The 13653-nt window shown below is 42.0% G+C and overlaps 1 protein-coding gene and 1 long non-coding RNA gene across 2 annotated transcripts; one reads left to right on the plus strand and one right to left on the minus strand.

The window, feature by feature from the left end:
• Positions 1 to 1101: 1101 nt before the first annotated feature.
• LOC133511075 (uncharacterized) lies at positions 1102 to 4576 on the plus strand. The gene is made up of 4 exons (XR_009797787.1): positions 1102 to 1359; positions 1925 to 2088; positions 2204 to 2393; positions 3070 to 4576. It is a non-coding gene; the product is annotated as an uncharacterized LOC133511075 (long non-coding RNA).
• Positions 4577 to 7393: 2817 nt separating this feature from the next.
• LOC133510899 (protein-lysine 6-oxidase-like) lies at positions 7394 to 11546 on the minus strand. Its single transcript, XM_061839362.1, has 6 exons — positions 10988 to 11546; positions 9822 to 9930; positions 9602 to 9739; positions 8978 to 9134; positions 7719 to 7814; positions 7394 to 7645 (listed from the first exon to the last, which is right to left on the minus strand). The coding sequence occupies exons 1-6, from the start codon at positions 11544 to 11546 to the stop codon at positions 7523 to 7525; spliced, it is 1182 nt and encodes a 393-aa protein (XP_061695346.1). The 3' UTR covers positions 7394 to 7522.
• Between the last annotated feature and the right edge of the window lie 2107 nt (positions 11547 to 13653).

Below are 13653 nucleotides of genomic sequence, written 5' to 3' on the forward strand. Positions count from 1 at the left end.
GCTATCACATCTTGACGCGTTGGCCCGACAACAAATGCAGTGATCTCTGGGCCAAGTGTTTGACTGACTGATTGCGAGTCTGTCAGGGTAAGATGATCATACAGTATGTGGGTATTTTTTTTTTTTAAAACATCTTCCAAATTAGGCTTTTTCTGTCACACACCCAAAATGCGAACTGGCCAATCGCTGCAGGCCAGAATAAAAGTTCCGTGCTTCCCTGAAGTATGAATGTCCTGATTTTTAAGGGGATTTTTTTTTTTTTGAGACACAAGCTGTCGACTGGCTGAGTTTTTTCTTTCATTTGCAAACCTAAACTTGAGATATAAGTACTGTACCACTCGTCCTCAAAAAGAGGCTTCAAGTTGTTGATTGCCACGAGCAGTTGGAGTTAACTGTCAAAGCAAACGTAAAACAAAAAGAATTACACACGGTTGTGTATTTGAAAACAACAACGTCCATCAAGCACACAATGGAAGCCACACGAGCTAACAGCTAGCTACAAAAATAACACCAGCTAAGGATGTTTAAAACAATTTTAAGAAATCAGTGTGTGCCTGTGCGTGTATGCTATTAGCATATGTTTTTATTGAGTACAATATTCTAGAAGGTTAGTTTCCTTGATTAAAAAAAAAAAAACTGTTCCCTTTTTTTGCGGGAGAACTGGAACAGATTCCTGGATTTTCCATTCATTCCAATTAGTGAGAGAGGGTTTGAGATATGAATGTTTGACTGCACCTGTAGCATCTGTAAAGTAATGTGATACAGTTCCCTTGTTAATGGATAAAACTATCTGGTCTGTGGTCTAATCCAAGGTTAGCAATTTACTGATATTATCTTTTGCTTGTTCGTAGCCTTATTAGCAATGCAGTTGATTGCATATTTATTTTCTGTCTGCCAAATGTAAAAGGGAAGAACATTGCCTCATCCACCAATACACTACAACAATAAATTAGTGTGACGCTGTCGTTAGCTCATTAATTGGCTAAAGCTATGCACCATTAGCATATGGTCATGTCATCTGCATAATTAAGCATATCTGAGAAAAAATAAACGGCCACACTTTGGTTGTCTCCAAGGTAAACGATGTTCTAATATTAGCTGTAAAATTTGAATAATGCCGTGGTGCTGTTAGCTTAATATTTAATAAAACTGTGTGGTCTACTGACTAGTGATATCAATCTGTCCAAAATCAACAGGCACTTGCACTCGCGTCCTCCAACATAAGCAATGTAGCCGACTTGTAAAATGCTGTTGTTGGCCCAAAACATGATGAGCCTGTAACCGGGTAAGATAGCTTAGCTGCTGGCTACGTTTGTAACTGGCTAAGCTACGATAGCTGCTGGCAACGTTTGTAACCGGGTAAGCTAACATAGCTGCTGGCTATGTTTTAACAGGCTAAGCTAAGATAGCTGCTGGCAACGTAGCTGCTGGCTACGTTTGTAACCGGGTAAGCTAACATAGCTGCTGGCTATGTTTTAACTGGCTAAGCTAAGATAGCTGCTGGCAACGTTTGTAACTGGCTAAGCTAACGTAGCTGCTGGCTACGTTTGTAACCGGGTAAGCAAACACAGCTGCTGGCTACATTTGTATGCAGGCCTGTTGTGTTGGGTTTTTGTTGTTGTTGTTGTTGTTTTTTTGCTTTTGAGTGATTGAAAAGCTAACTAGAGATTAAACCTGCTTTGCAGATACACTGTTGCTTTTTATAGCCTTTTGCTCTGCGTGATCTATGCTTTAGCTTCCATCTTTGTTTCAATCAATCTCATTGTACCTCTGTGATACGTGACCTTCAGACGCTCACATCCCCGAGCCTGCCACCGGCGGTTTACAACCCTGGCGCGGTAGCAGTCAAGGCTTTTAAATCACGATGGAAGGGAGAATGCATTTTTGCCATTTTGTAAATACCGGAGTTGCTCTGGAATTTCAGACGGCGAACCAAGAACAACACTCCATAGTCTCCTCGCTTTTGTCGACCGGAGGATGCTGTTTCGCAAGACTCTCAAGGACGCAGTACTCAGCTTGCCTGATATTGGAGCAGCTTGTTGCCAGTGTTTGCAAAACACACACACACACACACACACAAGTACAAAGGTAAAAAAGGTGAAAGAAAACGAAACTACATACAAAGTTCTTTCACTTTTATATTCATTGTTTTGTATGGTTTTATTGAGAATACTTACTTAATATAATGCATGTGGAAATGCAGATCCGGTCTTTTTCATCCTTTTACTGAACACCAGTCGACGAGGACAACACATAAAAACGATGAACACGTTGACGTTGGAACTGCTGTCGGCCACAGCTCATGCCCAGACGCTCACCTGCTAACTTGTTGAAATCACTCGTCAGCTCATCAGGCCCCGCCTTTTAAAGGCACGTCCATGCATCGTTCACAGGTGGTTCAATACGCGCAGTATTTAAACTCTCGTTTTTTTTCCTCCCCGCATCAGTTCAAATACGTTTCCAATTGGTTTGAAAAGTGTATTTTAATAAGTTTAAATGAGGTGGCACGGTGCGTTAGCTGGTAAAGCGTTGGCCTCACAGTCCTGAGGACCCAGGTTCGATCCCGGCCCTGCCTGTGTGCAGTTTGCATGTTCTTCCTGTGTTTGCATGGGTTTTCTCCGGGCACTCGGGTTTCCTCCCAGGTCCCAAAAACACGCAACATTAATTGGACACAAAATTCCCCCTAGGTGTGATTGTGAGTGCGGCTGTTTGTCTCGATGTGCCCTGCGATTGTCTGGAAACCAGTTCAGGGTGTACCCCGCCTCCTGCCCGTTGACAGCTAGGATAGGCTCCAGCGCTCCCCGCGACCCTCGTGAGGATAAGCGGCAAAGAAAATGGATGGATGTCTATATCGGGGATTTTCACCAAGTGCAGCTGGGTTGATGAACATGCCATCACAGAACAGATAACTGAAAAATCTACTTAAGTACAGTAAGAAAGTACTTATTACTTGTGCGTTAATTCCAAATAGTGACTTTCTATACTTTCTATAGCAGCACAACAGAATCTAAATTAACACAGCGCGGTATCGGTACGGCTAACCTCACAAACTGTGATCTTTCCCACCAGGCCTTCTTCCTGTGGGTGATCGGGAGCGCAGGAAGACAAAGAAAAGCCTTCCAGACGCAGTGCAAGGAATCAACAAAGAAAAGAAACAGCAAATCCTCAAGCAAATACCACCCAAGTCATCGTACCACCCAGCTCGAAAGGGGAAACATTTCCTCGCAGGTCCCCCCGCTCAAGAAGAAGCGTTCCAGCACGTCTGCGTTGACGTTGTTCTTAATCTCAGGCGGACGACAGATGCCGAGGAATTTCTCTGCCCGGTGGCTAAACGGGACAGCCGAGATGCTTTCTTCTGTCCCTGTCAGTTCTCACATAGTCCTGGCTTTTTGTAGAAATTCGACCCTTAACGCTGAATCCCAAAACTTGGCTTCAGAAATGTCTCCAAACACCTCCCGGAAACGCTCTGTCCTGGTGACATGTTCCCAATTTGTGTGCAGTGAGCTCCCCAGTCGAATTTTTCTGTCGACCTGACAACCGTTTTTTCCCGCCACCATTCGCCCAAAGGTGCGAGGAGAGGATTAGCTAGCGTTGGCTAACAGAGGCTAACATCAGAGTGACGCCCGACAAGCAGACGAGGCTCGTTGGTCGATGCTGGGAAAACAAAGTGGTAAACTTTTTAAGAAAGTTCAAAGAGAATTGCCGATCGCTATTGGCAGTGTTGGAAGTTAACGGCTAGCTTCGCAGTGTAAGGTGTACTGTACTTCCGGAAGTACCAATTGAAGTTAACTCAAGTGCGCCGTAACCTACAGGTTTTTCCAAGTTCATTTTTTGCTTTCTTTTACCGGCAGTTTTTTTTTTTTTTTTTTTACGAATGGGGAAAATTCTATTCATCAAGGGAAGAATTACATTTGCGGCACTACCGTAGCATCCAGCGTAAAAACTGTGCCAAACAAATACGATCGTTCATCCGAGATGACACGCTGTGGCGACCCCTAACGAGACAAGCTGAAAGAAAAAGTATTAGCCCATATGCACTTGAGAAAAAAAATGAGAATTCTGTATTTATGGATCACTTGGTCAAGAACTTTATGGAATGGCTAATAGAAAATTGGTTATTGGTATTTTTATGGACTGTCGCTTACAGTGACTAGCTCGCACATTATAAGTTTAAAAGTAAGACTTGGCACATTGTACATACCCAGTACACTGTACCCAGCTGGAGTGTGGTCCAGATCCAGATGGTCAGCTCTGCCCACCTGCACGCTGTCTTGTATTTGCACGGGTCAAACTTGGCATTGGCAGCGTTTGAGCAGTTTCGCAGCTACGCGCTCGCGCCACGCTCGGTGAGATCCTGGCTCCACACGTCGGTGTGAAGGTTCGCAGCTTTTCTCTGCGGCACGACATCTTTAAAATGACGCGCGGGTCCAAAAAGATGGCGGCCAGCTGAGCCGGGAGTTCTGTGCGTTGTCCCGATTTGAGAAATGTGCAAAAGTTGAACCGTCGTGTTTTCGGCGGCAAGTTCTCTCAAAGTCTGTATAGCCATCTATAAAAATCATGCTGAAATTTATTGCCACTATGTTTCATGACTTCTGTTTTCAAAATAATATTTGTTGTGTAAATATGTACAGTCTATTAACAATTACATGCTGAGTATATTTTGAATATAATCAAAAATGAGTTTATACCCTTGGACTACCGGCTTCTGATGCAGACGTTATCATTTCGCGACTGTTTTCCATTTTAGCTCAACGCACATCCAATTAGCCGGCCGACCTTGTCTTGAAACAGCAGTCTGCCGGTCCAGAACATTCCAATTTGAACGGAACCGGACAGGACTTGGGCAGACTTTCCAGACACTTTGAACAACACAGACAATCTACTCTGGCAAGGAAAACGTCTTGGCAGTGTCAAATGTAAACCATTTTAATTGGGATTTATTCCGCTGCATCTCTGCCTCGGTGCGCTGGAAGTAGCCAACATCTGCGCCTTGACGCCGCGCCGTTTGTTCGCTCCAGGTTTCGCTCGTTATTTCCACCAAAACATGCAGGAAAGAAACAAAATTAGCATGATGACTGACTCTGCTGTGGGTGCGTTGGGCTAACGGCAGCCAAATCCACGTTTCAGTGAAGATTGTCTTTGCCGGCGGCGGAGAAGGCCTTCATTCATGCGACTTCGCGCGGGCCTGTCAGCAAACATGCCGCCAACTGTCGGCTCGGCAACTGTCTCTCGATCTGCGGCCGCCGTGCCGGAGCACTACAGCAAAAATACCTGGAAAGGAAGTCCTTTGAAGGTTGTACTTCAAATAGACCCGCCTCAGTTCACAGACGCTGTGGTTTACACCCAGACATTAGACTAGGCCCATTTGAAACACCACTTGCTAACCAAAACAGCAGCAGATTTACAAATGATAAATGTTGTGGTAAACATAATCGTGTGCTGCAGGGAACATTGATGCAACTTTGTAGCAGTTTCTCCAATGTTAAGTTCAATGGTGTTGCTAACCAAAACAGCAACACATACTATAATACCGATTTGCATTTCAGTGGACTGCGACATGTGGACATGTGGTTTGTCTTCCGGACAACAACTTTGCACACAGTTTTTATAACGACGATTAGCGTTCCGGTGGATTGCAAGGTGCGGACACGCCACATTGTCGTGTAGCTTGACGTTCTTGTTGTGGAGATCGACTTCGCATCACTTCCGTCAGTTCAGAAACGTTATTTGCCGAGCAAAACAGAAGACAAAAACTCCCCCTCCTTATTAAAGTCTTTATTGTATCGAATCTGACAAACAATAACATTAACAAACGTGTTCAACTGTTATTAACATTTTGAAACGACTCTAAGGCATATTGCACATCCTCTCTGAACATTCCCTACGTGACACTCTTGGCTCTCATTTTGTTAAAAATCTCAAATTAACAAAGAGTTGTGGAAGGTTGAACAGTGGCATTTATGTCCCATCCATCCGTCCGTTTTCCAAGGGATGCCCAGGCTTGCCCTTCCCCAGCCATTACATCCAGCTATTCTGGTCCCGAGGCGTTCCCAGGGCAACCGGGAGACAAAGACTCCCCAGCGTGTCCTGGGTCGCACATGGGGCCCTCCGTCAGGAGATGGGACACACCCGGAACACCTCACCCGGAAAGAGTCCGGGAGGTATCCCATCCTGGCTGGCTCCTCTCAATGCGGAGGAGCAGCAGCAGCTCAACGTTGAGCCCCCCCCCCCCCCCCACCCACCCCTCCTAGATGAGCGAGCTTCTCACTCGGTTTCTCGGGGAGAGCCTGGACACCCCCCGCGGAAGAGACTCATTTGGACTGCTTGTCACCGCCATTTTCCTTTTTCGATCACGACCCATTTATGTTCCGCACTTTCTAAATATTCCTACAAACCCATAAAGAAGTTCTGCATTAGAGCCACTCGGAAAAATGATAAGTATTTTATTTTATCAGTTTTTTAATAAGAAAAAGTGGCATCTTTCCTTGGAGATATTTTTTTTTCCAGGAAAAAAAATATTTTCACGAAAAAGCTACATTTTTGACAAAGAAGTCATGATCTTTAAAGATTGGATTTTTATACTTTATTACATTATATTATTTTATATTTTTATTTTAAAAAGGGATTTTGTATAAATAGTTGCATATTTTCAAGATTAAAAACAAAATCATGAATAAAAACTTTATTTAAAAGATAAAACTCATATGTTAATGTTACTTTGCTTAAATTTTTTTTCATTTTATGCCCAAAATGCACCAAAATCTGCAGCTGAAATATATATAATAATAAATAAATAAAATATTATTATCTTTGGAAGGAAAGATAAAACATATAGCGCAACGGAATACATCAGTGAGCAAGAACTAAATAATTTATTTTCTTAGTTTTTTTAACAAGAAAAAGTTGCATCCTTCCTGGGGGATATTTTTTTTTCAGGAAAAAGATTTTCAAGAATTTCAAGAAAAAGCTACATTTTTGACAAAAAATCCCGATCTTTAAAGATTATATTTTTACATTTTATTACATTATATTATTTTATATTTTTATTTTAAAAGGGGATTTTATATAAATAGTTGTGTATTTTCAAGATTAAAGACAAAATCATGAATAAAGACTTTTTTAAAAGATAATAATCATATGTAAATGTTACTTTGATTTTCTTAAAATGTATTTTTATTTTATGCCCAAAATGCAGCAGAAAATATATAATAATAAATAAATAAAATATTATTATCTTTGGAAGGAATAATACAACATATGGCGCCACAGAATACATCAGTGAGCAATAACAATTATTAAAAAAAATAATAAAACACATCTAGACCAATGACATATCAAATACGAAGAAACTACATCGAATGCGACATCTGGAGTTTGAATATACCCCCCCCCCAAAAAAAATAGAAAAATCCCATGTCACGAATTGCTGTTGAAATTTCATGAATTTTCAGTCCCCAAAAATTGGAGTAAAAAAAAACGTGAATAAACCTTGACACTCGCGTCGGACGCACGCGAATCGCTTTCAGGACCTCGTTAGCCGACAACTGCGCGTCTGAACGTAAACGCCCGTGTACGTGACGTCGCACCGCACAATGTTGTTGCTGAAGTCCGACTCGAGTACGTGGAAATTGGGATTGACGGTGATCTGATAAAAAGAAAATATGAATTACGACAGCGTTTCACAGGAACAAACTCATGTTTTTTCCCCCTTTTTTTACCTTCAGAACGTAGTTTCCCGGCTTAACGTCGGTGATGTCGATCCACTGGCAGTCGATGTTGGCGGCGTAAAGGTCGTGACAGCCCGGGCTCAGTCCCTGAAAACAACATTTTTGAACAAAACATTCAATTTCCTTCAATTTCACCTCCACGAGATGATCATTAAAATCTCGCAGAAAACCTCCAAACTCAAAATCACGCGAGTCTTGTGAAAATGTGCCAATGTCACGTGAGATTTACAAATCCGAATTCAGACAACATTTTTGAAAAATATGCTCGCACACTTGCATCTACAGGAAAGCCTCGGTTCTCAAACCTCCCCGTTTTCGAACAAATTGGTTTTCAAACGAAAATTTTCAGATTTTTTTTTTTTCTGTTTTCGAACGAAAATCACTTTGGTTAATAAAAACGTTTACAAGGCTGGGGGCCGAGTTGCTACTGATACGGTAATGCACTCCCAGTCTCCATACTCTATTAATAATGGATACATTTTAAGCAAAAAATAAATATATTTCAGAAATTATTTTATTATATAAAGTACTTAAACTATACATGGATTTCTACTAAGCAGTTTATTATCAGGAAAAGCTAAAAAAAATGCTTTAAAAAGCCTAATTTTTTACACTTGGAACGCATCATTTCTTTTTCCATTCATTGTAATGGGAAACAATGATTTGGTTTTCGGACAAATCACTTCTCGAACTGTTTTCTGGAACGGATCTTGGTCGAGAACCGAGGCGTCACTGTACTTCATTTGAAGAACTTTGTGAGATGTGCCAAAATCTCACGATATCCTGCACTCTTTAAGATGATTTGCCGAAGTCTCATGAGATTTGTTGAAGGTAAAACTAAAATTGCTGAAATATCACAAGATTTTCCCCCCAAATTTGTACGGATTCGCAGTCTGACTGAAACCTTCGGAACGAGTAAAGTTGGATAACTGTCATGCATCGGAAGATTGAGTGAAGTCTCGCGAAATCTCGTGAGATTTTCTGAAGTTTCAAATCCCCCCGTAGTGTTGGAGGAAGTCATGTAAACCTTTGCGAGATCTCACAAAATCTGCTGTACGTCTCCGAAGTGCTTAAAGTCGAAACGATCGGAGCTCAACTGAGTCCGTCAAAGGTGGCACAAAACTGCGATGGGTAAATCCGCATGAGATTTTATCAGATTTTCCGGAATCCGGTATTTTTTTTTTCAACATTTTTGGCACTAAACGTGCTAAATCAGATCGGGAGTTTGGGGCGTTGAGGGGTGGCCTCACCTGCGTGTGGGCTGTGCAGGCGTAGCGCCGGCGGAATCCGGCGTCGCACGCCGTGTCCTCCAGGCAGAAGCTGGCCTTGTGACCCTCAGCCACCTTGCGGCCGCTGGCGGCGTCCAGAAGGTCGTAGTTGCTGAAGGCCTCCATGCTGTGGTAGTGCCTGAAACAATAATCAGAAAAAAAATAAATAAATAAAATTGAAGCAGGAGATGAGATCAAATAGATCCACCCATAAAATAATAGGATAATAAGTAAATAACTAAAACAATGTAAAGATATACAATATAGTCTTCTCAAAGTATCACATTCAGACTAAATATGAGGTGAAATGATCGTCCACAAAAGTACATAAAAATAAAAAAATAATAAAAATATGCAAATAAAAAAAATTACATAAATTCACCTATAGTTTACATCGAGGAAAATTCACAGAATTTAAGTCTAAAAAAATATTATACATACAGTACATAATTGTAGTTGGACAGCTGGGGGCCCCTGAAATGATCAGGGCCTCTTAAGAAGGTATTATTTTCCAAAAAATGATCATAATTATCATAATAAAAAGTGAATGTGTCATTTATTTGGAGTGTGGTTCCTAAATCCAAATGGGGGGGGGGGGGCACTTACTGGTGACAGCTGTGCCAGTCCCACTGGTGCCTGGGCTTGACGGGAAGGAAGTCGGCCGTGCCCTGGTTCTTCACTTTCTGCGGGAAGCGGAGGAGCACCCGGAAGTCGATGTCTCGCACCGACGGTCCGTAGGCCGACCTGCAAGGGCCCAACATTTACGCTTATGCTCACAAAAAAAAAAAAAAAAGCGGTCTCATTGTGTGCGTTTGTGCGCGCCCACCTGGCCAGACAGTCCTCCTCGGCTGCACAACGCAACGCAAACATCTGCATGCGCTGGATGTACGCGCCCGCTTGGACGGCGTACGGGTCTGGCACAAGGTCGGGAAGCCCTGGGAGGACACATTAAAGCGGGGGTGTCAAACTCACTCATGTCGCGGGCCACATTGTCGTGACGGTTTCCCTGGGAGGGCCGTTATGACTGTGAAACCATGAAAATCTTTCGCCTTCATCATATTTACACAAGAAATTTATGAGCTAGTTTTGGAATTACAAATCAAGATTCATGTTTTTTTTTTTCAAGTATTGCTGATGCGGGGTACACAATAATGCTTGCAATATCTCAACATAATCATTTATGATATGACAATTTGATATTTTGGTACAGATTCTAATAAAAATTATGGAAGTTAATACTCATGATTTGCCTTCGCGGGCCACATAAAATCATGCGGCGGGCCGGATCCGGCCCCTGGGCCTTGAGTTTGACATCTTGCATTATGCCGTTTTGATCCCAAAACACATTCAAGGTAAGGGCGGAGAACAAAGTGAGGGAAGTGACAAAAAAAATAATAATAATAAAAAACAGGGGTGGGAAACCTGCGGCAGGTGGGTCATATACAGTCCACCGGATCATTTGACGCAGCTGGGCATAGAATTCCTAAAACCAAATTAAAACATATATATTTTTGTTTTTTTTCTTCAGATGTACAGTCACTCATATTTCTGCTTTAATGTCACGTAAAAATAAAACATGCCCTTCACCTGAATTGTTTTTCTTTTTTTATGCAAAAAAATAAACCTCGTGTTTGTTTTGGATTGCAATAAAAAGCGATGACTGTGTCTTATTTCAATAAAAAGGAGGAAAATGTATCCTACATTGGTGCCTTTTTTAAAAAAAAAATATGGAATGAAAAAACAAAATAAAATGATATAATACAATTGTAATAACCATTTTATATTTTAAAAAGCTGTACTAAATTTACTATTTATGCAGGATTAGGAAAGCAATATATACAAATGACAAGATATAATAAATGTTGAAAAATAAAAATGCTAAAAAATACAGCATACTACACCCTGAAAATACAAAATATATAACTACATTTGAGCCATTTTTTTTTTTTAAATTTTAACCTTTATATATAATATGCGCTGTGTGGGAGCTACCGTTTTGGAAGAATCTCGTCCCGTGTCCCGCGTCCGGAGGTGGTCGCCCGCGGGCTCCAGATCGCGACCCGGGCGGGTACATGTTGTACAGCACCGAATTCCCGTGGGGCGACTGCAGCGAGTCGTCGTTAAACATGTCGTCCGCTCGGTCCGCGGGGTTCTCTTCCAGCGGTAGGAACGGCGAGGGGTGGCCCGGCTCCCCCTCTGCCGGGCGCCTGCCGGCGGTCGCATCTTCCCGGAGTCCGTGCGGCACCGAGCCGTCCACGGTGAGCCCGTCGGCCCACGCGAACGTCGCCCTCCGCGACGGTGGCGCTCGGGGGGCGCCGGCTTGGCCCCTCCCCCTGGTCCGGCTGCTGACGTAGACGCGCGCCGGAGCCTGGAACTCGGAACCGGTGCTGACGAGACTGTGGATCTGGCCGTTGTTCTCCCACTGGATGCGGTGACGCCAGGGGCCCGCGGCGTGCGCCGGCTCGGGTTGCCCCCCTTGCCGCTGCCCGCTGATGACTTGGACGAATCCGCGCAGGGAAAGATAGAAGAAGAGAAGAGACGCAATTGCCATGGCAACCGCAACACCAAGCCGAACTAAAAACAGAGAACAGTTAAGGGAGTCCACGCGCGTCACCTTCCTGCGTGTCGATCCACTCGATCAAGGCTCGAAGTGGGCTGCCCCCCCCGCCCCCCCGCCCCCCCTTGACGCCCCCCCACCACATTTTTCTTTTCTTTTTTTTAGGTCAAAATTCAGCCTACTGAGCTCCTGATGGTCAAACCTTCTTTAACCCTTCACTCGATGGAAGTTTGCTGGGTAAACTTTGACGCTTGGATGTTAACCTGGGGGGTGGGGGGAGGGGGGTCCTTGCCGGCATTTTCGACACCCCACTTACCCGCGAGCGGTAGCTGTGGCAGCATGAAAGGCTGACGTGTAATTAAAGCACATAAAAACCCCACTGATATTATTAATATCATTATTATTTGAAATGATACTCAAAAGATGAGGAAATACTACGAAAAATCCACATATCGCAGGTTAATTCGTCACAACATCGTGGAAAGGGCGTCCTCTTGTGGTCAATATTTTGTCAACATTACTCGAATGAAAACATCTTACAATAACATTATTTTGTAGAGAGGTTCCAAAATTTTTTAAAAAAGAAAAAAAAATAATTCAAATATTTTATGAATAAAAATGTATGCTGTTTTCATTTAAATCTCTCTTTCTAAATTTCTCTCTCTCTCGCTCCGTCTCTCTCTTTATGTATATATTATTTGTTGATGGAGCTGTAAAAACAATTTAAAAAAAAATTCAAATAAAATTAAAAAAACTTTTACATTTTTTTGTGGCGCTTAGGAAGCCAAGAAAATTCTCAAATAAAATTGCTTAAAACCCAACATTTCCAATTATTTGTGTATAATAAAATAAAAAACATTAGCAATTCTTTTTAAAAATAGCGCTAAATAAAAAAATACTTGATGCAGTTCTAATATAAAATACAAAATACACTTGAAAAATATTTTGAATGACATATTGTTAGTTTGCTGATTGAGTTCTAACATTGAGACGAATATTCGAAATAAATAGCTCAAAATCATTTAAAAAATACATTTTTCTTGACTCAGTTTTAAAGTTCAAAAATCCAATTATTTCTTGTATATTTAACCGAAACTATATATTAAAACAAGTACTGCAAACACGTGCCAAATATTACCAATATACCACAGTATAGTAAAATGTACCTCATGCAGTTAGAATAGAACAGAATATGGAATGGGAAAAAATAATAATGTCGATGTGTGCCCTGCGAGTGACTGGCGACCAGTTCAAGGTCTAATTCAATTTATATCAAATGGGAAATCCCGCGACCCTTGTGAGGATTACCGGATCAGATAATGGATGGATGGATATTATAATATTATTCGGAAAGAACACACGGCGGCGCTCTTGCCTCGCTGCTCCACCCTTTCCCACATTTTGGAAAGCTGAAAGTTCACGAATTATTTATTCCATCAAGTACACAAGTTTTTTTTTTTTAATACAGCACACAATGGTGTACTTTTATATATTCTTATTATCATAGATATATAGATATTTAAAAAAATTCTTAAAACTATATGGTATACCCTGGTAAAGATGACTTGATAAGAAAAATATTTTCTTGAAATTAAAATTGATAAGAATAAATCACTTGTTAACTCATCAAAATTGTCCCCCCCCCCCGTCAAAAAATCCATTCCCGACACTGAAAACCAACTTTTTTTTCCTGTATAAAATGATTTTGAAGTTTTTTTCCATCTCTGATATATATATATATATATATATATATATATATATATATATCTCTGAAGATCAACGTCTATGGCAATGAATGGCTTACAAGGTATTTAGAGGGCTTTAGTTTTACCCTGGAACAGATCGTTTGCGTCTCCATTGATTTTCTTTGTGGGGGCGGGGGTGGCTGTGAAATGGCAGCGTGGACAAGTACAGGAATTTGTGACGTGGATCACACCTCACAGCGTTGACATTGTCACATTGTGTCCCGTCCACGCCCCCCCCCCCCCCCCCATCTCGACAGAACTCCGCGGCCCACCAAATAGGGCCAATCGGCATCTTTCTATTCTGGGTTCCCCCCTCCCGCACCCCGCCCGCCGGCTTTATAAGAGCGTGGCAGCCT

The sequence above is a fragment of the Syngnathoides biaculeatus genome, chromosome 13 (assembly GCF_019802595.1).
Source record: "Syngnathoides biaculeatus isolate LvHL_M chromosome 13, ASM1980259v1, whole genome shotgun sequence".
In the NCBI taxonomy this organism is placed as follows: domain Eukaryota; kingdom Metazoa; phylum Chordata; class Actinopteri; order Syngnathiformes; family Syngnathidae; genus Syngnathoides; species Syngnathoides biaculeatus.